Raw genomic sequence first — 27,304 nt, 5'->3', positions numbered from 1 at the left:
AATCACATTATTCCAGAACTTGTATTGAGGGGAAAACAGGCAAGAAAATCCAAGGAATCGCAAGAAGACAGCATTGTAAGTTCCTCCTGAATACAAGAGTATGGTGTAATCGGGCTCAGTGAAATTGGCAAAAACAGGATGCTGCTGACCCATATATAATAGTTACTAAATAACATGGCTACAGGGTGACCAAGACTGCGAACTGAATATTCAAGGATATTCAACATTTAGGATGGACAGGAAAAAAGGAAAAGGAGGTGATGTTGTGCTGGTAATTAGGGATGGGATCAGTATATTAGTATGGGAGGATCTCAGACCAGAAGAACAAAATGTGGAACTTGTTTGGGTGGTGCTAAGAAACAGCAAGGGGCAGCAAAAATTGGTAGGAGTTGTTTATAGGCTACCAAAGAGTAGTGGTAGTGTGGGGCATGGCATTAATCAGGAGAATAGAGACGCATGTGGCATGGGTAGTACAATAATCTTGGGTGATTTCAATCTGCATATAGACTGGGTAAACCTAATGAGCACTAATGCTGTGGAGGATGCGTTTCTGGAATGTGTTAGGGATGGTTCTCTAGCGCAGTATGTTTAGGAACTGACTAGAGAACAGACTATTTCAGATCTAGTATTATGTAATGAGAAAGGGCTAATTAATAATCTTGTAAAAGAACCTTTAGAGATGAGTGAACATAATATGATAGAATTTTACATTATGTTTGAAAGTGAGATAGTTCAATCTGAAGCCAGGGTGTTAAATTTGAACAAAGGAAATTATGAGGCACGAAGGGCAATTTGGCTGAGGTGGATTGGGAAAATACATTAAAAGGTATGATAGTACAAAGGCAATGGATGGTCTTTAAAGAAATATTACATAGTTTACAGCAACTATACATTCCTTCAAGGCACAAAAACCTCAAAAGTAAAGGCAGTCAACCATGGATCACAAAGGAAGTTAAGAATTGTAGAAGATTAAAGTAAAAGGCCTCTAAAGTTGCCAGAAATAGTAGTAAATGTGAGGATTGGGAGGATTTTAAAATACAGCAAAGGAGAAGCAAGAAACTGATAAAGGCAGAATAGAATATGAATGTAAGCTCGCAAAAAATATAAAAACGGACTGTAAAAGCTTCTACAGATACATAAAAAGGAAACGTTTGGCAAAGACAAATGTGGGTCCATTTCAGGCAGAGTCAGGAGAATTTATAATGGGGAATAGAGAAATGGCAGAGAAGCTAAATGATTACTTTGTGTCTGTCTTCACTGAGGAAGATACAAGAAATCTCCCAGAATTAGAGATCAAAGGGATTAGGGGAAATGAGGAATTGAAGGAAATTAGTATTAGTAAGAAAGTTGTATTGGAGAAATTAATGGGGCTGAAGATTGATAAGTCCCCAGGACCTGATGTTATACATCCCAGAGTGTTAAAGAGGTAGCTATGGAGATAGTGGATGCATTGGTGATCATCTTCCAAAATTCTATAGATTCTGGAGTGGTTCCTGCAAATTGGAAGGTAGCAAATGTTTAAGAAAGGAGGGAGAGAGAAAACAAGGAATTACGGACCTGTTAGCCTTACATCAGTCATTGGAAAAATGCTAAAATCTATTCTAAAGGATGTGATAAATAGTCATTTGGATAATAATGATCTGATTGGGCATAGTCAACACGGATTTATGAATGGAAAATCATGTTTGACAACCTGTTGGAGTTTTTTGAGGATGTTACTAACAGAATTAATAAAGGACAGTTGGTGGATGTGGAATACTAAGATTTTCAGACGGCTTTGGATAAAGTCCCCCACAGGAGGTTGGTTAGCAAAATTAAAGCACATGGGATAAGAGCTAATATACTGGCATGGATTAAGGATTGGCTAACAGGCAGAAAGCAGAGAGTAGGAATAAACGGGTCATTCTCACGTTGGCAGGCTGCGACTAGTGGGGAACTGCAAGGATCAGTACTTGGGCCCCAGCTGTTCACAATATATATCAATGGTTTGGATGTGGGGACCAAATGTAATATTTCCAAGTTCACGGATGACACAAAACTAGGTGGGAATGTGTGTTGTGAGGAAGATGCAAAGTAGCTTCAAGGGGATTTGGACAGACTTAGTGAGTGGGCAAGGACATGGTAGTTGGAATATAATGTGGAAAAATGTGAGGTTATCCACTTTGGTAGAAGGAACAGATGTGCAGAGTATTTCTTAAATGGTAAGAGATTAGAAAGTGTAGATGTACAAAGGGGCCTGGGTGTCCTTGTCAATAAGTCACTGAAAGCTAACATGCAGGTGCAGCAAGCAATTAGGAAGGCTAATGGTATGTTAGCCTTTACCGCAAGAGGATTTGAGTACAGGAGTGGTGAAGTCTTGCTTCAATTGTATGGAACCTTGGTTAGGCAGCACCTGGAGTACTGTGAGCAGTTTTGGTCCCCTTACCTTAGAAAGGATATCATTGCCACAGGGAGTGCAACAAAGATTCACCAGACTTGTTCCCGGGATGGCGGGACTGTCCTATCAAGAGAGATTGTGGAAACAGGGCTTGTATTCTCTAGCGTTTCGAAGAATGAGAGGTGATCTCATTGAAACCTGCAAAATACTTAAAGGGATAGACAGGGTAGATGCAGCTAAGATGTTTCCCCTGGTTGGGGAGTCTAGAACCAGGAGACACAATTTCAAAATAAGGGGGGAGCCACTTAGGACAGAGACGAGGAGAAATATTTTTACTCAGAGGGTTGTGAATCTTTGGAATTCTCTACTCCAGGGGGCTGTGGCAGCTCAGTCATTGAGTATCTTTTCAGTAGAGATTGACAGATTTCTAAATGCAAATAACAGAAGGGGATATGGGGATAGTGTTGGAAAAAGGCATTAAAGCAAACGATCAGCCATGATCATATTGAATGGTGGGCAGGCTCGATGGGCTGAATGGCCTACTCCAGCTCCTATGTTCCGAAAACACTAGTTTGGCCTCAGCTGGAGTATTGTGTCCAGTTCTGGGCATCGCACTTTAAGAAAGACGTGAGGGCATTGGAGAGTACAGAAAGATTCACAAGAATGGTTCCAGGGATAAAGAATTTCAGTTATGAAGATAGATTGGAGAAGTTGGGACTGTTTTCCTTGAAGAGAAGGCTGAGAGGTGATTTGATAGAGGTATTCAAAATCATTAAGGTCTAGACAGAGTAGACAGAGAGAAACAGTTCCCACTCATGAAAGGATCAAGAACGAGAGGGCACAGATTTGAAGTAATGGGTAGAGAAGCAAAATCGTCATGCGGAAAAACTTTTTCACGCAGCGAGTGGTTAAGGTCTGGAATGCACTGCCTGAGAACGTGGCGGAGGCAGTTTCAATTGAAGCATACAAAAGGGAATTAGATTGTTACATGAAAAGGAAGAATGTGCAGGGTTAAGGGGAGAAGGCAGGGAAATAGCACTAGGTGAATTGCTCTTTCGGAGAGTTGGTGCAGACACGATGGGCTAAATGGCCTCCTTCTGTGCTGTAACAATTCTGTGATAAAATGTAACGGATAGTTTTAATAAACCTGAATCCATGATGAACTGTCTACGATTCCTTAACAAAATCCATGCTGCATTTGCAATTATAAAAACTGCTGGGAAGACATAGCAAAAACCTATTATGATTCAATTACTATGTTAGAAACAGTCATTAACTGATTTTTTTTTTGCTGCTGTGAATTGTGTAAAAGGGCAAGTTTTACAAGTATGTAAAAGATCAGTAACTGCAATGTGTATCATTTACACTCCAGTTTGAGGACAGATAACCTGAGCAGCCAATGTCATTTGAAAGTTGTCTGTATCATATAATTACATTACTTTAAAAGTGCACTTTTGCTAACAGGTACGAGATTTGGCTTGGACATAAATTGGTTTGTTTGGAGTGCAATCTTAGAGATAGTGACGAAAAATTTTGTAACTGAATAATACATGCAGTAACAACTGCTCAACCCTTTGCAGACAAGCTTTATATTAACAATTATCTTGCCAGAGCTGAATCGGAATTGACAGTGATCGACTGAGATATAGACATATGAATTTAAAAGAGTTGTTTTATTGGAGGAACTGAAGGGCACTTTTTATTTGTAATTGTATTTATCTAATTTTGTCACTAGCTTTGGTGTTTCTGTATTTCAGCATCCAGGAGGACCCAGCCTATCAAGATGATTAAGCTAGTCTTGGTACCTACCGTTAATCTGGCTGTCCCTTCCTGTGCCACTCTGCTTTTCTGTTTTATATGACTCTTCTGAAGTACTATCTGCTCCATCTTATAAAATTCTCCTGATTTGGAGATCACTGCCCTTTTTTGGCTGCCCTATCTTCAGACACATATTACAAGGAGATGGGGAAGTTGCATAAACATTGACCATCACAGGTTAAATTGCCTTGTGACAACAGCAGTGTGAAAGGGTTCATCTTCCTATTGCTGATTCTTCTGCTGCCTCACCTCAATGACCACAATAACAATCCTTTCCTTGAGTTTTATGGCTTATTGGATGAATTTGTACTCCTAACACAGTGTAAATCCACAGAGGTCATCCAATAAGGTCGATCTACCACCCCATGACATGGTGTAGCTAGCTCTATTAGATAGATAGAGAGATACAGCACTGAAACAGGCCCTTCGGCCCACTGAATCTGTGCCAACCATCAACCACCCATTTATACTAATCCTACATTAATCCCATATTCCCTACCACATCCCCTCCTTCATTAATCCCATATTCCCTACCATTCTCCTACCACCTACCTACACTAGGGACAATTTACAATGACCAATTTACCTATCAACCTGCAACTCTTTGGCAGTGGGAGGAAACCGGAGCATCCGGTGGAAACCCATGCGGTCACAAACTCCGCACAGGCAGTACCCAGAACCAAACCCGGGTCGCTGGAGCTATGAGGCTGCGGTGCTAACCACTGCACCACTGTGCCACCCAACAAAAGTAATTCACATTGGCATTGCATATTGTTTTGCTTGCTAGCTAGCTAATACAGTTGTGCTGCTCTCCATTGAGGATTATATGCGCAGCTACTTTATTTATAGGGAGAAATGTGTTTAAATTGGACTGTGTTTTGATAGCATTAGATTGGCTATACATTTCATGTACAGATTAATTGTCCCTATGTCCATGGCTGAGTCAATAATTTTGTCAAATGTCCGTGGTGCAACATGTTGGTGCCTATCTCTGGTTGTTGGGCTGGAGGAAACTACAGAGGTAAAGAGGTGCAAGACCGTGGAGGAATTGAAAAACAAGGATGAGGATTTTAAAATCGAAGTGTGGCTTAACTGAAAGCCAGTCAACACAGGGGTGATGGGCGAATGGGATTTGATGTGAGTTAGGATACAGCAACAGAGTTTTGGATGAGCTTAAGTATACGGAGGATGACAGATGGGAGCCCAGCCAGGACTACATTGGAATAGTCAAGTCTAAAGGTAAGAAAAGCATAGATGTGGGTTTCAGCAGCAGATAAGCTGAGGCAAGGGAGCAAACAGGCAATGCTACCTGTAATGTAGATAGGGCAACACCATGGTTAAAACAGAAAATACAAGGTAAGTGAAGAAGTAGTGATATGGTAACACCAAGCTTGAGTTTTTACAGGTTCCAAAGAAAGAAAGAAATATTTGTATTTACATAGCACTTTTCACGACCAACAAATATCTCAAAGCGTTTTACAGCCCATGAAATACTTTTGAAATGTAGTCACTGTTGTATTGCAGGAAATGCAGCGGCCAATTTGCACAAGCTCCCACAAACATGATAATGGCTGGATAATCTGTTTTTGTGATGTTGCTTGAGGGATAATTATTGCCCAAGACAGCAGGGAGAACTTCCCTGCTCTTCAAAATAGTGCCATGGGATCTTTTACAACCACCCGAGCAGGAAGACGGGGTTTCAGTTTTAATGTCTCATCCAAAAGACAGCACCTCTGATAGTGCAGCATCCCCTCTGTACAACACTGGAATGTCAGCCTAGATTTTTGTGCTCAAGCCCTGGATGAAGAAAAGACACATTTTATGTAAATCGAATACTTGGAAGTTTTGCGGCCTGTTCTCTGGCTATTCCTGATGAGATATCTGACTTAAAATGAAGATTTTTCTTGATTCTGTACAATGACTCTCTGAGGATTTCTGTCAAGGCCCCAGCAATTTCTTCCCTTGCCTCCCTCAGTATTCTTGAGTGTTGTTGGAGCTGCACCCATCCAGGAAAGTGGAGAATATTCCATCACACTCCTGACTTGTGCCTTGTAGATGGTGGACAGGCTTTGGGGAGGCAGGAGGTGAGTTACTCGCCACAGGATTCCTAGCGTCTGACCTGCTCTTGTAGCTATGCTATTTATATGGCTACTCCAGTTCAGGTTCTGGTCAATGGTAGCCCCTAAGATGTTGATAATGGGGGATTCAGCGATGGTAATGCCATTGAATGTCAAGGGGAGATGGTTAGATTCTCTCTTGTTGGAGATGGTCATTGCCTGGCACTTGTGTGGCGTGAATGTTACTTGCCACTTATCAGCCCAAGCCTGGATATTGTCCAAGTCTTGCTGCATTTCTACACGGACTGCTTCAGTATCTGAGGAGTCACGAATGGTGCTGAACATTGTGCAATCATCAGCGAACATCCACATTTCTGACCTTATGATTGAAGGAAGGTCATTGATGAAGCAGCTGAAGATGGTTGGGCCTAGGACACTACCCTGAGGAACTCCTGCAGTGATGTCCTGGAGCTGAGATAATTGACCTCCAACAACCACAGCCATCTTCCTTTGCGCTAGGTATGACTCCAACCAGCAGAGAGTTTTCCCCCTGATTCCCATTGACCTCAGTTTTGCTAGGGCTCCTTGATGCCATACTCTGTCAAATGCTGCCTTGATGTCAAGGGCAGTCACTCTCACCTCACCTCTTTTGTCCATGTTTGAACCAAGGCTGTAATGAGGTCAGGAGCTGAGTGGCCCTAGCGGAACCTAAACTGAGCGTCACTGAGCAGGTTATTGCTAAGCAAGTGCCGCTTGATGGCACTGTCGATGACACCTTCCATCACTTTACTGATGATTGAGAGTCGGCTGATGGGGCGGTAATTGGCCGGGTTGGACTTGGCCTGCTTTTTGTGTACAGGACATACCTGGGCAATTTTCCACATTGCCAGTGTTGTAGCTATACTGGAACAGCTTGGCTAGGGGCACGGCAAGTTCTGATGCACAGGTCTTCAGTACTATTGCCGGAATATTGTCAGGACCCATAGCCATTGCAGTATCCAGTGTCTTCAGTCCTTTCTAGATATCACGCGGAGTGAATCGAATTGGCTGAAGTCTGGCATCTGTGATGCTGAGGACTTCAGGAGGAGGCCGAGATGGATCATCAACTCAGCTCTTCTGGCTGAAGATTGTTGCAAATGCTTCAGCCTCATCTTTTGCACTAATGTGCTGGGCTCCCCCATCATTGTGGATGGGGATATTTGTGGAGCCACCGCCTCCAGTTCGTTGTTTAATTGTCCACCACGATTCACGGCTGGATGTGGCAGAACTGCAGAGCTTAGATCTGATCCGTTGGTTATGGGATCGCTTAGCTCTGTCTATCGCATGCTGCTTACGTAGTTTGGCATGCAGATAGTCCTGTGTTGTAGCTTCAGTAGGTTGACACTTCATTTTGAGGTATGCCTGGTGCTGCTCCTGGCATGACCTCCTGCACTCTTCATTGAACCAGGGTTGGTCTCCTGGCTTGATGGTAATGGTAGAGTGGGGGATATGCCAGGCCATGAGGTTACAGATTGTGGTTGAGTACAATTCTGCTGCTGCTGATGGCCCACAGCGCCTCATGGATGCCCAGTTATGCATTGCTAGATCTGTTTGAAATCTATCCCATTTAGTGCCACACAACACGATGGAGGGTATCTTCAATGTGAAGGTGGGACTTAGCCTCCACAAGGACCATGCGGTGGTCACTCCTACCAATACTGTCATGGGCAGATGCATCTGCAGCACGCAGATTGGTGAGGACGAGGTCAAGTATGTTTTCCCCTCTTGTTGGTTCCCTCACCACCTGTCGCATACCCAGTCTAGCAGCTATGTCCTTTAGGACTCGGCCAGTGCAGTCAGTAGTGGTGCTACCGAGCCACTCTTGGTGATGGACATTGAAGTCCCCCACCCAGGGTACATTTTGTGCCCTCACCACCCTCAGTGCTTCTCCAAGTGCTGTTCAACATGGAGGAGTACTGACTCATCAGCTGAGGGAGGGCGGTAGGTGGTTATCAGCTGGAGGTTTCCTTGTCCAAGTTTGATCTGGTGCCATGAGACTTCATGGGGTCCAGAGTCGATGTTGAGGACTCCCAGGGCAACTCCCTCCCTACTGTATACCACTGTGCCGCCACCTCTGGTAGGTCTGTCCTGCCGGTGGGACAGGACATACCCGGGGATGGTGATGGCAACGTCTGGGACATTGTCTGTAAGGTATGATTCCGTGAGTATAACTATGTCAGGCTGTTGCTTGACTAGTCTGTGGGACAGTTCTCCCAACTTTGGCCCCCAGATGTTAGCAAGGAGGACTTTGCAGGGTCGACATGGCTGGGTTTGCCGTTGTCGTTTCCGGTGCCTAGGTCAATGCCGGGTGGTCCGTCCAGTTTCATTCCTTTTTATTGAGTTCGTAGTGGTTAGATACAACTGAGTGGCTTCCTAGGCCATTTCAGATGGCATGTGAGAGTCAGCCACATTGCTGTGGGTCTGGAGTCACATGTAGGCCAGACCAGGTAAGGACAGCAGATTTCCTTCCCTAAAGGACATTGGTGAACCAGATGGGCTTTTACAACAATCGACAATGGTTTCATGACCATCATTAGACTAGCTTTTTAATTCCAGATTTTATTAATTGAATTCAAATTCCATTTTCTGCTGTGGTGGGATTTGAACCCATGTTCCCAGAGCAACACCCTGGGTCAATAGTCCAGTGACAATATCACTACGCCACCGCCTCCATTTGCTTGTAGTTTATGATGGCTCTCCCCTTAGTTGCAGTAACTGGCTCAGTTATTGAGTAAATTCAAGACAGAGCTCAATAGATTTCTACGAACTAAAGATATCAAGGGATATGGGGATTGCGCAGGAAAATGGTGTTGAGGTAGAAGATCAGCCATGATCTAGTTGAATGGTGGAGCAGGCTCAAGGTGCCGAATGCTCTACTCCTGCTGCTATTGCTTATGTTCATATTTCAGTTCAATAAGCCTCAAACCAGTCAGCATTCCTCCGTTCCTCTGATCTCTTTTCCCATATGCAGTGAGTGCAAGGTTATAGATGGTGACGCGCAGATGATCCCATTTTGACACCGCACTCTGGCCTTGGACATTGTTGTCTGAAAGAGCCTGATTGAGGATGTTGAGGAATTCCTGGGTCCTTTCTGGGTCAGTGGTAGGGTGTGTTGATTCAAGGATGGCATTTCTTCTTGGAGTGGTGTAGCTTCCTTGGCTGATGCCTGACCCTGCTACACACCAGGGAGTGGTCAATGTCATAGTCAGCACTGTGAGTGATGTGGACACGGTTGAGGGTGGTACATCTGGTGATAAGATCTAGCTGGTGCCAGTGGCATGGTCTCGGATGTCATCAGGTACCTTGCAGCACGGCTTGACCTAGAATTAGCTGTTCATCTCAGAGTCCATGGTGACAGCATAGCTCTAGCAACCTTTGTCCATTTTCATTCATCTTGCCAATCCCGTGGTGCCCTATGCACATTGGCCAAGCTGTGGAATTAGGCACCCACTCTTGCATTGAAGTCCCATTGAAGGTACAGTCCCTCAGTTCTGCGAATTCCACTGATGACAGTATCAAGCGTCTCATAGAACTGATCATTGACATCTGGGATGGAGTGTCAGGCCATAAATGCACGAGATTAACTGGGCCCACGCTTATTGTCAAGCGGAGTAAGTAGTCTCGGAGCCTTCTATTTGGTGGGGTGGGGTCAAATCACCACAAGTAATGTGTTTTTTTTACTGCAAAACCCACTCCATGCTCACGTGATGCCTCTTGGGCTTCCCCCTGCCAGAACAACATGTAGTTTTTCTATTCAAGGGATTTCCCTCCCACAATCTTCAGACTAAGTCACGGAAGTGCTACAAACTGAGCCACAGCTGACACTCAAGGGACTGAAGTGAGTTTTTAAGATATTTATTGCGGCTCTATACAGAAGTCCCTGCTAAATTCCAAATCCTGTGCTGCTGAAGATCCTTCATTGAACAGGTGCATTGCAAAACTGAAGCTCGTCATCCAAACCAGTCAGGAACTACAGTAGTAGCTGGTACACCAAGGAGTGGAGCGGATCCCCAGTGTTTAAATCGGGCCCAGGGACTGTCATGGCAACAGTGCAGGCCACCAGGAGCTGGGCCTTGGAAATGGGCTGCTTGCAAATCAGCTTGCCTGAATATTTGTCAGAGAGTTAGTGCAGCACAGAAGGAGACCATTCAGCTTATCGAGTCCCTGCCAGCTCTCTGTAGAGAAATCCAGTCAGCCCCCTTCCTCCGCTCTCTGTAGCCCTGCAATTGCCCATCCAATTTCCTTTTGAAATTATTCATCGTCTTTGCTTTCACCACCCTCATCGGCAGCGAGTTCCAGATCATTACCAATCGCTACATGAAAAAATTGTCCCTCACATTCCCCCTGCATCTCTTGCCCAAAACCTTAAACCTGTGGCCCCTAGTCCTTGTACCATCAGTAATGAGAATGGCTTTTCTTTGTCTACCTGATATAAAGCTGTCATAATCTTGTGGACCTCTATCAAAGCTACCCTCAACCTTCTTTATCCGCAGAGAACAACCCCAGCTTTTCCCACATAATATTGTAGCTAAAATTCCTCCATCCCAAGAACCATTCTGGTAAATCTCCTCTGCACCTTCTCAAGTACCCTCACATCCTTCCTAAAGTGTGTTGACCAGAACTGGACACAATACTCTACTTGCGGCCTAACCAGAGCTTTATAAAGGTTCAGCATAACTTCCCTGGTTTTCTACTCAACACCTCTATTTATAAAGGGCGGCACAGTGGTTAGCACTACAGCCTCACAGCTCCAGCGACCCAGGTTCGATTCTGGGTACTGCCTGTGCAGAGTTTGCAAGTTCTCCCTGTGACTGCGTGGGTTTCCGCCGGGTACTCCAGTTTCCTCCCACAGCCAAAGACTTGCAGGTCGATAGGTAAATTGGCCATTGTAAATTGTCCCTAGTGTAGGTAGGTGGTAGGGGAATTGAGGGGATGTGGTAGGAATATAGGATTAATGTAGGATTAGTATAAATGGGTGGCTGATGGTCAGCACAGACTCGGTGGGCCGAAGGGCCTGTTTCAGTGCTGCATCTCTAAATAAAAATAAAACCCAAGATCCCATATGCTCTCATAATTACTCTCTCAATATGTCCTGCTATCTTCAAGGATCTATGCATATGAACCCCAAGATCCCTGCACACTCTTTAGAACTGTGCCATTCGTCCATATTGCCTCTCCCTATTCCTTTTGTCAAAATGCTTCACTTCACACTTCTCTGTATTAAATTCCATCTGCCACTTGTCTGTCCATTCTGCTAGCCTATCTAAATCCTGTTACAATTTATTGGTATCATCCTCACTGTTTGTCAAACCTCCAAGTTTGGAATCATTGGCAAATTTTGAAATTTTACTCTGTATTCCAATATCCAAGACATTTATATACAGCAAAAAAAAAATCGGAGGGCCTAGCACTGACCCTTGGGGAACACCACTGTCTACCATCCTCCAGTCAGAAAACAACCATTTACCACAACTCGCTATTTTCTGTCCTTAAGCCAATTTCTTACCCAAGCTGACACTGACCCTCCTATTCCATGAGCCCCTATTTTGTTAATTAGCCTTTTATGCGGTACTTTGTCAAATGCCTTTCTTAAAATTAACATAGCCAACATCTATTGCATTTCCTTCATCAAACTTCTGTTACGTCATCAAAAAATTCAATGACGTAAAAACATATGAATTAGGAGGAGTAGGCCACTTGGCCCCTCGAGCCTGCTCTGCCATTCAATAGGATCATGGCTGACCTGACTGTGACCTCGACTCCACATTCCCACCTACCCCCGATAACCTTTCACCCCCTTGCTTATCAAGAATCTATCTACTTCTGCCTTAAAAATATTTAAAGACTCTGCTTCCACCGTCTTTTGAGCAAGAGAATTCCAAAGACTCATGACCCTCAGAGAAAAAAAATTCTCATCTGTCTTAAATGGGTGACCCCTTATTTTTAAATAGTCAACCCTAGTTCTAGATTCTCCAAGGGGAAAGCATCCTTTCCAGATCCACCCTGTCAAGATCCTCAGGATGTTATAAATTTCAATTAGGTCGTCTCTTACTCTTCTAAACTCCAGCAGATACAAGCCAGCCTGTCCAACCTTTCCTCATAAGACAACCCGCCCATTCCAGGTATTAGTCTAGTAAACCTTCTCTGAACTGCTTTCAACACATCTACATCCTTCCTTAAATAAGGGGACCAATACTGTACACAGTACTCCAGATGTGGTCTCACCAATGCCCTGTATAGCTGAAGCATAACCTCCCTACTTTTGCATTCAATTCCCCTCGCAATAAATTATAATATTCTATTAGCTTTCCAATTACATGTTGACCCTGCATGCTAACCTTTTGCGATTCATGCACTAGGACACCCAGATCCCTCTGCATCTCAGAGCTCTGCAATCTCACACTATTTAGATAATATGCTTCTTTTTTATTCTTCCTGCCAAAATGGACAATTTCACATTTTCCCACATTAGATTAGTCAAGCATGATCTCCCTTTTACAAATTGGTGCTGGCTGTCCTTAATTAACTCAAACCACTCCAAATGCCAGTTGTTTATTTCTCTATTGTTTCTGATACCTTACCTGCCACTGATGCTAAACTGACTGGCCTTTAGTTACTAGGAATGACCTTACACCCTTTCTTGAATAAGGGGGTCACATTTGCCACTCTGATCCTCTAGCCCTTCGTCCATATCGAGGGAAGATTGGAAGATTATGGCAAACCCTTCCACTATCTCCACTCCCACTTCCTTTAGCAACCTGGGATGCAAGCCATGCAGACCAGGTGACCTATCCACTAAGCTTAGCCAGCCTTTCCAGTACATCCTGCCTATCAATTTTCACCCCCACCCATTATCTCTACCATCTCCACTTCTACTGATATTTTATCAACACCCTCTTCCTTAGTAAACACCAATACAAAATACTCATTGAATATTCTAGCCTTGCCTTGTGCCTCCAAGTATAGATTAACTCTTTGCCTTCATGGGTCCCATCCCACCTTTACTACCCACTTACTATTTACATGCTGGTGGAAGATTTTTAGGTTCTCGTTCATGTTAACTACCATTCTATTCTCATATTCTCTTTGCCAGTCTAATTTACCTCTTCACCTCCCCCCTCAACTTATTGTATATGGCCTGCTTCTGCTTGAAAAATTCACCTGACATGCATCATACACCCTCTTTTTTGTTTCATCATATTCTCTATCTCCCTGGTCAACCAAGCAGCCCTGGCTTTGCTTCCCTTACCTTTCTCCCTTGTTGGTGTGTACCTAGCCTGTACCTAAAACATCTCTTTAAAGATCACCCACTGTTCTGTTGAAGTTTTTCCTGTCAATCTTTGGTTCTATATTACCCTGGCTAGATCCCTCTCATCCCACTGAAGTTAGCCCTCTTCCAATTTAGAAGTTCTACTTTAGATTGTTCTTTGCTTTTCTCCATTACTAATCTAAACTCGATTATATGATCACTCCTACCCAAGTGTTCCCCCAGAGACACTGTCCACTTGGCCCACCTCATTCCCCAGCACCAGATCCGGCAATGCCTCCTTCCTAGTTGGACTGAGAACATATTGGTCAAGGAAGTTCGCCCGAACACATTTCAGAAATGTCTCCTTCTCCTTTACTCGATCATCCTAATTGATGGAAATAGAGTTAATGTTTCAAGTCTGCGACCTTTCAACAGAACATCTAATTAAAGGGCACAGACCTGAAATGCTAACTCGGTTTCTCTCTCCACAGATGCTGCCAGACTTGCTGAAAATTTCCAGCACTTTGTTTTTATTTCAGATTTCCAGTATCCAAAATGTTTTGCTTTTATTATCCTAATTGATACTTGGGTCATTAAAGTACCCCAATATCACCACTCTGTAGATCTTCCGCATGGAAGATGGCAGGATCCCCAAAGACACATTGTACAGCGAGCTCGCCACTGGTATCAGACCCACCGGCCGTCCATGTCTCCGCTATAAAGACGTCTGCAAACGCGACATGAAATCGTGTGACATTGATCACAAGTCGTGGGAGTCAGTTGCCAGCATTTGCCAGAGCTGGCGGGCAGCCATAAAGACATGGCTAAATTGTGGCGAGTCGAAGAGACTTAGTAGTTGGCAGGAAAAAAGACAGAGGCGCAAGGGGAGAGCCAACTGTGCAACAGCCCCGACAAACAAATTTTCTCTGCAGCACCTGTGGAAGAGCCTGTCACTCCAGAATTGGCCTTTATAGCCACTCCAGGCGCTGCTTCACAAACCACTGACCACCTCCAGGCGCGTATCCATTGTCTCTCGAGATAAGGAGGCCCAAAAGAAAAAAAAGAAAGATCTTCCCCAATCAGTACTGCCACCCCAACTTCCTTTCTCCCTTCCCTATCTTTTCAGAACACTTTGTAACCTCGAACAGCCATCGTGGCTCCATGGTTTGAGAGTGAAATCTCTGAGTGATAGGCAACATGGTTTTGCGCAGGGAAGGTCATGTCTTACCAACTTAATAGAATTCTTTGAGGAAGTGACAAAGTTGATTGATGAGGGAAGGGCTGTAGATGTCTTATACATGGACTTCAGTAAGCCGTTTGATAAGGTTCCCCATGGTAGGCTGATGGAGAAAGTGAAGGCGCATGGGGTCCAAGGTGTACTAGCTAGATGGATAACTAACTGGCTGGGCAACAGGAGACAGAGAGTAGCAGTGGAAGGGAGTTTCTCAAAATGGAGACGTGTGACCAGTGGTGTTCCACAGGGATCCGTGCTGGGACCACTGTTGTTTGTGATATACATAAATGATTTGGAGGAAAGTATAGGTGGTCTGATTAGCAAGTTTGCAGACGACACTAAGATTGGTGGAGTAGCAGATAGTGAAGGGGACTGTCAGAAAATACAGCAGAATATAGATAGACTGGAGAGTTGGGCAGAGAAATGGCAGATGGAGTTCAATCAGGGCAAATGCGAGGTGATGCATTTTGGAAGATGCAATTCAAGAGTGAAGTATACAGTAAATGGAAAAGTCCTGGGGAAAATTGATGTACAGAGAGATTTGGGTGTTCAGGTCCATTGTTCCTTGAAGGTGGCAACGCAGGTCAATAGAGTGGTCAAGAAGGCATACGGCATGCTTTCCTTCATCGGACGGGGTATTGAGTACAAGAGCTGGCAGGTCATGTTACAGTTGTATAGGACTTTGGTTCGGCCACATTTGGAATACTGCGTGCAGTTCTGGTCGCCACACTACCAAAAGGATGTGGATGCTTTGGAGAGGGTGCAGAGGAGGTTCACCAGGATGTTGCCTGGTATGGAGGGCGCTAGCTATGAAGAGAGGTTGAGTAGATTAGGATTATTTTCATTAGAAAGACAGAGGTTGAGGGGGGACCTGATTGAGGTGTACAAAATCATAGACAGGGTGGATAGCAAGAAGCTTTTCCCCCCCCCAGAGTGGGGGATTCAATTACTAGGGGACACGAGTTCAAAGTGAAAGGGGAAAAGTTTAAGGGGGATATGCGTGCAAAGTTCTTTACGCAGAGGGTGGTGGGTGCCTGGAACACGTTGCCAGCGGAGGTGGTAGACGCGGGCACGATAGCATCTTTTCAGATGTATCTAGACAGATACATGAATGGGCAGGAAGTAAAGAGATACAGACCCTTAGAAAATAGGCGACAGGTTTAGATAGAGGATCTGGAGCGGCGTAGGCTTGGAGGGCCGAAGGGCCTGTTCCTGTGCTGTAATTTTCTTTGTTCTTGTTCTTTGACTGCAGAGCTGGGCCTAAGAGCTACATAGTTGAGGGACAGATTGTCGAAATAGTGACGAGATTGGTTGAAGGCTTTAAACTAAAAAGGCCGAGGCCTCAGGTGAAAGGAGATTTAGAAATTAAAGAGAAAAGTTGAGGCAATTGATTTGGTTGAAGACAAGCAGAGTGGGACAGGAAGAGACAGAGTTTAACGGTAATAGTGCATCAGCGAATAAGGTCCATGCAAAGAACAGTAGTAAAAAAAATTAAAGTCTCTTTATCTGAATATTTGAAACATTCCCAACAAGATAAATGAACTAGTGGAACAAATAAAGATAAATGGTTTAGATATAATCACCATTACAGAAACAATGTTACAAGGTGACCAAGGTTAGGAAATAAATATTCCCGGGTACAAGATATTTTGAAAAGGCAAATAGAATGGAAAAAGAGGAATAGCCCTCACAATAAAAGGATTACATAAGGACAGTAGCGAGAAAGTATCTTGGCTTAGAAGATCAGGAAGTAGAATCAGTACGGGTATAGATTAGGAATAGCAAGGGTCAGAAAACGCTGGTGGGAGTGGTTAAAAGGCCCCCAAACAGTACTTGTAACTGTTGGACAGAGCACTATGCAAGAAATAAATCTTCATGTAGACTGGATAAATCAAATTGGCAAAGATAGACTGGAAGATGAATTTGGAGAATGCTTTTGTAATAGTTTCCTAGAACAATACATGGTGGAACCAATTTGGGATAAAGCCATTTTAGATCCAATATTGTGCAATGAGGCAGGTTTAATTAGTAATCTCATAGTAAAAGATCCTCTGGGAAAAACATGATCATAACACAACTGAATTCCATATTAAGTTTGAAAGTGACATATTTCAGTCCCAAACAAGAATCTTACACTTAAACAAAGCCAATTAGAGATATGGGGGGAGAGCTGGCTAAGGTTGATTGGGTAAATACACTAAAAGGTATCAGTAAATAAACAGTGGGAAACATTTAAAGAAACAATTCAAAATGTTCAACAAAAATACATTCCATTAAAAAATGAAAGCAAGAAGGATCCATCTGTAGCTTACTGCAGAAGTTAAGGATAGTATTAGATTTTTTAAAAAGAGGCTGATAATGTTGCAAAGAATAGTGGTAAGCCTGAGGATTGGGAATGTTTTAGAAACTAGCAAAGGGTGACCAGAAAGTTGATTAAAAAAGGGAAAAAATAGAATGAAGGTAAAATAGCCAGGAATTTAAAAACAGATGGTAAGAGTTTTTACAAGTATATAAAAAGGAGAGTAGCTAAAGTAAAGTTTGATACCTTAGAGGCAGAGAAGTGGGGAAGTGTGAGGTTATTCACCTTTGTAGTAATAGAAAAGCAGAATTTTTTTTTTTTTTTAAAAAGGCATTAAATTTCAAAATGGTGATGTCGAGAGAGACTTGGGTATACTCGTACAAGGAACACAGAAAATTAGCATGCAGGTACAGCAAGCAATTAGGAAGGCAAATGGCATGCTAGCCTTTATTGCAAGGGGATTGGAGCACAAGAATAAGGAAATTCTTGCTATAATTGTACAGGGCTTTGGTGAGACCACACCTGGAATACTGTGCGTCGTTTTGGTCTCCATATTTAAGGAAGGATATATTTGCATTTGAGGTGGTACAATGAAGGTTCAATAAATTGGTTCCTGGGATGAGAGGGTTGTCCTATGATATAAGGACATAAGAAACAGGAGCAGGAGTAGGCCATTTGGTCCCTTAAGCCTGCTTCACCATTCAATTAGATCATGGCTGATCTGATTGTGGCCTTAACCCCACTTTCCTGCCCCCCTCAACACCGCCCCCCCCCCCCCACATAACCCTCGACTCCCTTGTAGATCAAAAATCTGTCCACCTCAGCCCAAAATATATTCAATGACCCAGCCTCCACTGCTCCCTGGGGAAGAAAATTCCAACGGTTAACGACTCAGAGAATTCCTCCTCATCTCCATCTTAAATGAAGACCTTTTATTTTGAAACTGTGCCCCCTAGTTCTAGATTGATCCACGAGGGGAAACATCCTCACAGCATCTACCCTGTCAAGCCCCCTCAGAATCTTATATGTTTCAATAAGATCATCTCATTCTTGTGAACTCAACGAGTATAGGCCTAACTTGCTCAACCTTTCCTCATAAGGCAACCTGTTTATCCCAGGAATCAGCTGAGTGAAACGTCACTGAACTGCCTCCAATGCAAGTATAACCCTCCTTAAATAAGGTGTCCAAAACTGTACGCAGTACTCTGGGTGATGAGAGGCTGTGTAAATTGTACTCAACCACACACACCAGAATTTCTGGTGTGGCTTGAATTATTCAATTGCTGTCAAAGCAGAATTTGGAAGGTGATACAATGGACTTCAGGACAGCAAGCAGAAACTTTTGTAGAGTTCTCACTCTTCCTCACTATATTGTGACCCAAACATCTGGTGTAAGCAGGAGCGGCACAGTGGCGCAGTGGTTAGCACTGCAGCCTCACAGCTCCAGGGACCCGGGTTCGATTCTGGGTACTGCCTGTGTGGAGTTTGCAAGTTCTCCCTGTGTCTGCGTGGGTTTTCTCCGGGTGCTCCGGTTTCCTCCCACAGTCCAAAAGACTTGCAGGTTGATAGGTAAATTGGCCATTATAAATTGTCACTAGTTTAAGTAGGTGATAGGGACAGGTGGGGATGCTTGGTAGGAATATGGGATTAGTGTAGGATTAGTATAAATGGGTGGTTGATGGTCGGCACAGACTCGGTGGGCCGAAGGGCCTGTTTCAGTGCTGTATCTCTAATCTAATCTAATGCATAATGAGCCTAACTTGGATGGTTCCAGCGTTAATTAGCAGAGTAATATTGCCCAGATTCTCACTTCACAAATCACCAAATGGCCAACGAATCCCTGCGGCTATACCAGCAGGAAACATGGAAGAGGAGCAAAAGTGAAAATAGAGAAATCTTCTAAGCATTAAAAAAGGAACAATTCCAATTATTTTAAAAAGCCATATTCAGTCAACATTATTTCTTTGTACTTGCATTTAAAAACATCCTGACTTAAAACAGTCCTATTAAAAAATCCAAATACAAATTATTTTAAAAAAGGAGCTAACTTTCGAACATTAAGTAGCAATGAGAATCCTCACACTAAGGGCTGAATTTTATGAGGCCTCCTTCATCGGGGACATGGCAGGGGGGGCCCAGAAAATTCTTCCGGGAGAAGCACGCCATGACGCTGGAAAGGCCCCGCTGCATTTTACTGGCAGCGAAGATCAGCCATGATAATATTATAAAAGCAAAATACTGCGGATGCTGGAAATCTGAAACAAAAACAAGAAATGCTGGAGTCACTCAGCAGGTCTGGCAGCATCTGTGGAAAGAGAAGCAGAGTTAACGTTTCGGGTCAGTGACCCTTCTTCGGAACTGACAAATATTAGAAAAGTCACAGATTATAAACAAGTGAGGTGGGTGTTGGGCAAGAGATAACAAAGGAGAAGGTGCAGATTGGACCAGCCATGATAATATTGACTGGTGCAGCAGGCTCGAGGGGCTGTATGGTCTACACCAGCTCCTATTTCTTATGTTGTTATAGTGAACATGAGGTCAGGGAAGCAGTCATGCAAACACACGAGTGCACATGAGATCTTGACTCCCCCCCTCATCCTATTTTATGGGGAAGAAATGTATGTAATTAACAGTTTTGCAGTTTTAGATGCAGGTTGAGAAAAACAGGGCAACATTTTTTAAATAAGGCGAGCAGCAATCCCATCTCTCCTGTCTATTTGTTCTGTAGGGGCTGGTAATTAAGCTCCAATTTCCAGCATTTTCTGCTTCGATTTCAGATTTCCAACATTTCCTTTTACTGGTTCCATCTTCAGTTAAGTGTCTTTATTTGTCTGGCCGTGCCATATCATCTCTACTTAAGTAACAATAGTGGCTTTGAGATGCTATGCTGTAATTAGCAGTTTTCACTCCACTGTAAGCTGCACACTGTCCGACTGTCCTTGCTGTTGGTCGTACTTTCGTGCTGAAACAATACAAAACAATATTACTTAAAATAAATTATAAACAAAAACAGTGTTAGCGTTTTTAAAAATGTTTTCTAAGAGAAATGCAAGAGTCTTGCACTGAAGTTTCACTTTATCTTCTCAGCTCAAAATTGCAACTGTAGCAACCACATGACCAGATTTGGACAGGTTTCTGCTTACTGACCCAAGACTCGCTGCAGTGAATGTTGCTGGTCACTTTAGAACATAGAACAATACAGGCCCTTCGGCCCACGATGTTGTGCCGAACCTTTAACCTACTCTAAGATCAAACTAACCACCTACCCTTCATTCTATCATCCATGTACCTATCCAAGAGTCGCTTAAATGCCCCTAATGTATCTGCTTCTACCACCACCGCTGGCAGTGCATTCCACGCACCCACCACTCTGTGTAAAGAACCTACCTCTGACATCTCCCCGAAACCTTCCTCCAATCACCTTAAAATTATGCCCCCTGGTGATAGCCCTTTCCGCCCTGGGAAAAAGTCTCTGGCTATCCACTCTATCTATGCCTCTCATCATCTTGTACCCCTCTATCAAGTCACCTCTCATCCTTCTTCGCTCCAATGAGAAAAGCCCTAGCTCCCTCAATCTTTTTTCGTAGGACATGCCCTCCAATCCAGGCAGCATCCTGGTAAATCTCCTCTGCACCCTCTCTAAAGCTTCCACATCCTTCCTATAATGAGGCGACCAGAACTGAACACAATATTCCAAGTGTGGTCGAACCAGGGCCTTATAGAGCTGCAGCATAACTTCGCGGCTCTTAAACTCAATCCCCCTGTTAATGAAAGCCAACACGCCATACGCCTTCTTAACAACCCTATCAACTTGGGTGGCAACTTTGAGCGATCTATGGACATGGACCCCAAGATCCCGCTGTTCCTCCACACTACCAAAAATCCTGTCTTGAAGCCTGTATTCCGCATTCAAATTCGACCTGCCAAAATGAATCACTTCACACTTTTCCAGGTTGAACTCCATCTGCCACTACTCAGCCCAGCTCTGCATCCTGTCAATGTCCCGTTGCAACCTACAACAGCCTTCCACACTATCCACAACTCCAGCAACCTTCGTGTCATCGGCAAACTTGCTAACCCAGCCTTCCACTTCCTCATCCAAGTCATTTATAAAAATCACAGAGCAGAGGTCCCAGAACAGATCCTTGTGGAACACCACTGATCACCGAGCTCCATGCTGAATACTTTCCATCTACTACCACCCTCTGACTTCTATGGGCCAGCCAATTTTGTATCCAGACAGCCAACTTTCCCTGAATCCTCCTTACTTTCTGAATGAGCCTACCATGGGGAACCTTATCAAACGCCTTGCTAAAATCCATATACACCACATCCACTGCTCTTCCTTCATCAATGTGTTTTGTCACATCCTCAAAGAATTCAGTAAGGCTTGTGAGGCATGACCTGCCCCTCACAAAGCCATGCTGACTGTCTCTAATCAAACTGCGCTTTTCCAAATAATCATAAATCCTGTCTCAGAATCCTCTCCAATAATTTGCCCACTACCGACGCAAGACTGACTGGTCTATAATTCCCAGGATTATCCCTATTCCCTTTCTTGAACAAGGGAACAACATTTGCCACCCTCCAATCATCCGGTACTACTCCAGCGGACAGTGAAGACGCAAAGATCATCGCCAAAGGCGCAGCAATCTCTTCCCTCGCTTCCCGTTTTGTCCTTGGGTATATCCTGTCTGGCCCCGGGGACTTATCTGTCCTCATAGCATTCAAAATTACCAGTACATCATCCCTCTTAACCTCAACCTGTTCGAGCATATCAGCCTGTTCCACGCTGTCCTCACAAACGACCAGGTCCCTCTCACTAGTGAATACTGAAGCAAAATATTCATTTAGGACCTCCCCTACCTCCTCCGACTCCAGGCACAAGTTCCCTCCACTATCCCTGATCGGCCCTACCCTCACTCTGGCCATCCTCTTGTCCCTCATATAAGTGTAGAACGCCTTGGGATTTTCCTTAATCCTACCCGCCAAGACTTCATGTCCCCTTCTAGCTTTCCTAAGTCCATTCTTCAGTTCCTTCCTGGCTACCTTGTAACCCTCCAGAGCCCCGTCTGATCCTTGCTTTCTCAACCTTAAGTAAGCTTCCTTCTTCCTCTTGACTAGCTGTTCCACATCTCTTGTCATCCAAGGTTCCTTCACCCTACCATCCCTTCCTCATCGGGACAAACCTATCCAGCAGTCACAGCAAGTGCTCCCTAAACAACCTCCACATTTCTGTCGTGCACTTCCCCGAGAACATCTGTTCCCAATTTATGCTCCCCAGTTCCTGCCTAATAGCATTGTAATTCCCCCTCCCCCAATTAAATATTTTCCCATCCCGTCTGCTTCTGTCCCTCTCCGTGACTATAGTAAAGGTCAGGGAGTTGTGATCACTATCACCGAAATGCTCTCCCACCGAAAGATCTGCCACCTGGCCTGGTTCGTTGCCAAGCACCAAGTCCAACATAGGCCGACTAGAAGGGAGACTATCTACATATTGATGCAGGAAACCTTCCTGGACACACCTGACAAAATCTGCTCCATCCAAACTATTTGCACTAAGGAGGTTCCAATCAATATTAGGGAAGTTGAAGTCACCCATGACAACAACCCTGTTACTTCTGCACCTTTCCAAAATCTGACTCCCAATCTGTTCCTCCATGTCTCTGTTGCTATTGGGGGGGGGGGTCTATAGAAAACTCCCAACAAATTGACTGCTCCTTTCCTGTTTCTGACTTCCACCCATACGGACTCAGTAGACAAACCCTCCTCGACAACCTCCCTTTCTGCAGCTGTGATTCTATCCCTGATTAGCAATGCCACTCCCCCACCTCTTTTACCTCCCTCCCTATTCCTTTTGAAACATCTAAACCCCGGAACATCCAATATCCATTCCTGCCCCTGTGATATCCATGTCTCCGTAATGGCCACAGCATCGTAGCTCCAAGTACTGATCCATGCTCTAAGTTAATCACCCTTATTCCTGACACTTCTTGTGTTAAAATAGACTTTGTTGAAATGTCAGACAGTGAGAAGTACCAAGAATAACCAGTTGACCACAGGTAACATATGTCAGTTAACACCAACAGGATTAAGATTTTGGATTTATCTTTATGGTTTAATATGTATATATTTAAAGATGCAAGCTTCATCAACAAAATCCTGAACAACTTTACGAATAGAGGAATATTTCCAGGACAAAGTAATGACCAACCAGAATAATACATTATATATGGTAGTTTAGAAGTACAGAACTTGAGTATTGCTAAAAATAGAGACATGTTGTCTAAGCTGTTCATCTTGCACTCTTCAGGACAATCGCAAGAATAACCAATGTAAGGGAAAACAACAACTTATACTGCATGAGAAGAGAGTGCTGATTGGTTGGCAAATGAACTCTGATTGGTAGAGGCTTTGCCATGGAGAATGCACAGTTTATGGTGACTGACAGTTAACTGCCAAGCTTTGTTTAAAATTTAAACCAGGCAGCTGGACTCTGCTTGGTCAAGGCATTGCCCTGAGGAATGAAACAGTGAATGGCTGTCACTTAGTTTGTTCAGCTGAAGCAGGCACAATGTTTGCACATATTCTTTCTGTCTGCAAAGAACAGGGCCCTGTGTATTAATATATGCAGCTTCCAGTATGCGCAAATGCGCCACACTGCGAGCCCCGACAATCTTAAATTGGTTGTCAGTGTAATTCTTAGCACACTGTGGATTATTTAGAAAATGTTGTCCAATCACAGAATCACATCTAATGTTGGACACTGTTTTGAATTTTGCTAATTCAATGCCTTGACCAGAGTCGAGCTGCCTGGTTTAAATTTTAAACAAAGCTTGGCAGTTAACTGTCAATCACCGTAAACTGGTGCATTCGCCATGGCAACGCTTCTACCAGAGTTCACTTGCCAACCAATCATGAGAACTCTCTTCTCATGCAGTATAAGCTGTTGTTTTCCCTTACATTGGTTATTCTTGCGATTGTCCTGATGAGTGCAAGACAAAAAGCTTAGACAACATGTCTCTATTTGCAGCAATATTCAAATGCATTATATCTGGAAACCAGGATTGGTGGAAAGATGGTGCCCATCATTGGGAATCTTAAATGTGGTAATCAAAATACTTTAGATATAAATTTGACTTTTAGTGTGACAAGCCAGTGTGTTCTAACCTGACACTTAACACTGAATTACTAATAAATGGATTTTTTTTAAAAGCATTTGGATCCTAATATTTTCAAATCTCTCCCACCACAATCTTATTAGAAGCTAAGATAAAAGATTTATATCATTGTAACCAGCTTAACTTAGCGGCCGGAATGGGCATCGACAGCAACCGGCTGTGTGCATGTGGTGAAGACTGCTTGAGGACTAACATTTCAATTTTTAGGAATTTATCTTGATACATTAAATAGAAATTGGGGACCACTCAGCTTTTTGTTTTGTGAAAGGTTTTCTTGAACAGTAATACACAGAAAACATAGCTGTACATTTGAACATAAAATCACCATTACCAATAACTGGGCTCAGCAATAAGAGAAAGGAAAGGCCCAAGATGGATCTTCACTCTGGGCTGTGAGATCTCAGCCAGAGCAGTAATAGGGGCCACTATCATTGGCCTCAGAAAGCCTGGATGGGAATAGCAGGGAATGGCCAGGGCTCAGTGTGGTAGTTATGTTACTGGACTAATAATTCAGGGAACATAAATTCAGAACCAATCATAGCTATTTGAAAATTTGAATTCATTCATTTAAAAGAAAATCTGGAAAAACTGGTAAAAGAAAATCACAAAAATCCCAACTGGTTCACTAATGACCTTTTGGAAAGGAAACTTGCTGTTTTTAAACCGGTTTGGCCTATCACAACAACTTATATTTATAGAGCGCCTTTAAGATAATAAAACATCCCAAGGCGCTTCACAGGAGCATTTTAAACTAAGTATGATACCAAATCATATATCATATGAGGGCAGACAACCAAAAGCTTGCTCAAAGAGATAGGTTTTAATGAGCATCTTAAAAGGAGGAGGTAGAGAGGCAGCGAGGTTTAAGGAGGGAATTTCAGAGTTTAGAGTCCAGGCAGCTGAAGGCACGTCCGCCAATGTGGAGTGATTAAAATCAGGGATGCTCAAGAAGCTGGAATTAGAGGAGCGCACCTATCCATATAACTGAGATTCCTCATCCCTGGACCCATTCTTGTGAAACTTTTCTGCACCCTCTATAATGCCTTAACCTCCTTCCTAAAGTATGGTGCCCAGAACTGGACACAATACTCCAGTTGAGGCCGAACCAGTGTTTTATACAGATATACAACTTCCTTGTTTTTGTACTCTGTGCCCCTTTTTATGAAGCCCAGGATCCCACATGCATTATTAACCACTTTCTCAACCTGCCCTGCAACCTTCAGTGATTTGTGCACATGTACCCCCAGGTCCCTCCGCTCCTGTATTCCTTTAGAATTGTACCCTTTAATTTATAATGCCTCTCCTCATTCTTCTGACCAAAATGAATCACTTAACACTTTTTGGCATTAAATTTGATCTGCCACTTGTCTGCCTATTCCACCAACCTGTATATCTCCTCTTGAAGTTCTACACTATCTGCCTCACAGTTCACAGTACTTCCAAGTTTTGTATCATCTGCAAATTTTGAAATTGTGCCCTGTGCACCCAAGCCTAGGTCATGAACATATTTCAAGAAAAGCAGGGGTCCTAAAACTGACCTTTCCTCCAGTCTGAGAAACCACCGTCCACAACTTCTCTCTGTTTCTTGTCACTCAGCCAATTTCATATCCATGCTGCTACTGTCCCTTTAACTTCATGGGCTCTAACTTTGCTGACAAGCCTGTTATGTTGCCCTTTATCAAATGCCTCATCAGCACTGAATATAACTTACTTACCAATATAATACATTTCTAACTGTTGGCGGAAGCGAACTTTCTGTAAGTTGTCATAAAAGTTGGGCTCAGGTGTTGCATCAGCGGCCGGAGGCACAGTAAATATCCTCATGATCTTCCTTTTATTTCTAAAATAAAAATGAGGAAAAATCAGTCAAGTTCTAAATGAAACAAGGTCCCAGATAACAATGAATAACAATAGGCCGTTTGGCCTATCTCAACCCTTCTCTCCGGAACCATACCCAGGCTCCCTCTGCAGCAGTTGCCGAGGCGTCAAAATTTCAGGCCTTTTACCCTTGCACCCAGGACCAGAAGCGGCGCGGAGAGCAAGAGTCAGAGAGAAACAGTGAGGGGAGAGACCGGGGGGGTGGAATACAGACGTTTCCCTCCACACCTTCCACCGCCCCCGGTCTCCACACCTCTCTCCCAGCTCCGGACCGGTGCCTGTCACTCACTTGCGCGCATAGACCAGGAGGCCGAAGCTGACCAGAATGGCGATCAGATAAACGTTGGTTGCATCGTTCCAGGCCTCGTGCACTGTGTAGTCCATCCCCGCGCCGCCCGCCATTACTCTCGCCGCCGCCATCCTGGGCAGTTCCCCACTCCCGCTGTGGCTCCGCTCCTCAAAAACAAAGTACGTCACCAAGATGCGCCGGAATGCGCTGTTTAAATCCAAGTTGAAAGGTCAATAGTTTGAACCTCGGTCACGGGTTATTCCGCCTTCAGAGTCTGTATTCACAAAGTCCCTGGACCGGCTCAGTGTGCAGCAGGCATTATCATTCAAATTGTTAAGTTTCGTTTGTTATTTATGATTTGGGTTTATTCGTTCAGCCTCTCTGTATTTTTCTATTAGGGCATTTCTGTGTCTCCTTACTGTTTTAATTAAGAGCAAAGGATTTGGAGTTGGTAGAAAGGACAGTTAAGGTCAAGGAACAGTACTGAGCCTCATTTGTAAAGTTTCCAGCTTTAGCTGACCACCACCTCTCTGCACTCTTCCACTGTTGCTAAAATTTCAGCCTGACATCCAATACTAGAGGAGCAGAAATTTCCTGTAGTTAAATGTTGAGAACATTGAAGCTATTGTCTTTAGTTCTGACTCCAAAGTCAAGTGAGTTCTGCCATTCAATGAGATCTTGGGTAATCTGTGACCTAACTCCATACAGCTGCTTTTGTCTCATATACCTTTGGTTCACAAAAATCTATCAATCTGAGTTAATTTTAACAATTGATTTAGAAACAATTGCCATTGGTGGAAGAGAGTTCCAAACCTCTACCATCCCTTGCGTGAAGAAGCGTTTCCTAATTTCACTCCTGAAATCCCTGACTCTAATTTTTTTT

General features: G+C 43.7%; 1 protein-coding gene across 1 annotated transcript; it reads right to left on the bottom strand.

Annotated features, from left to right (window-relative positions):
• Window positions 1–10,130: 10,130 nt before the first annotated feature.
• smim19 (small integral membrane protein 19) lies at window positions 10,131–26,614 on the bottom strand. Its single transcript, XM_068047467.1, has 3 exons — window positions 26,422–26,614; window positions 25,970–26,094; window positions 10,131–20,035 (listed from the first exon to the last, which is right to left on the bottom strand). Exons 1-3 carry the CDS (start codon window positions 26,550–26,552, stop codon window positions 19,977–19,979), a joined length of 315 nt encoding a protein of 104 aa, XP_067903568.1. The 5' UTR covers window positions 26,553–26,614; the 3' UTR covers window positions 10,131–19,976.
• Window positions 26,615–27,304: the final 690 nt, after the last annotated feature.

The sequence above is a fragment of the Heterodontus francisci genome, chromosome 1 (assembly GCF_036365525.1).
Source record: "Heterodontus francisci isolate sHetFra1 chromosome 1, sHetFra1.hap1, whole genome shotgun sequence".
In the NCBI taxonomy this organism is placed as follows: Eukaryota; Metazoa; Chordata; class Chondrichthyes; order Heterodontiformes; family Heterodontidae; genus Heterodontus; species Heterodontus francisci.
The sequence above is the reverse complement of the archived record's forward strand: the minus strand, read 5'-3'. Positions and strand labels throughout refer to the sequence as shown.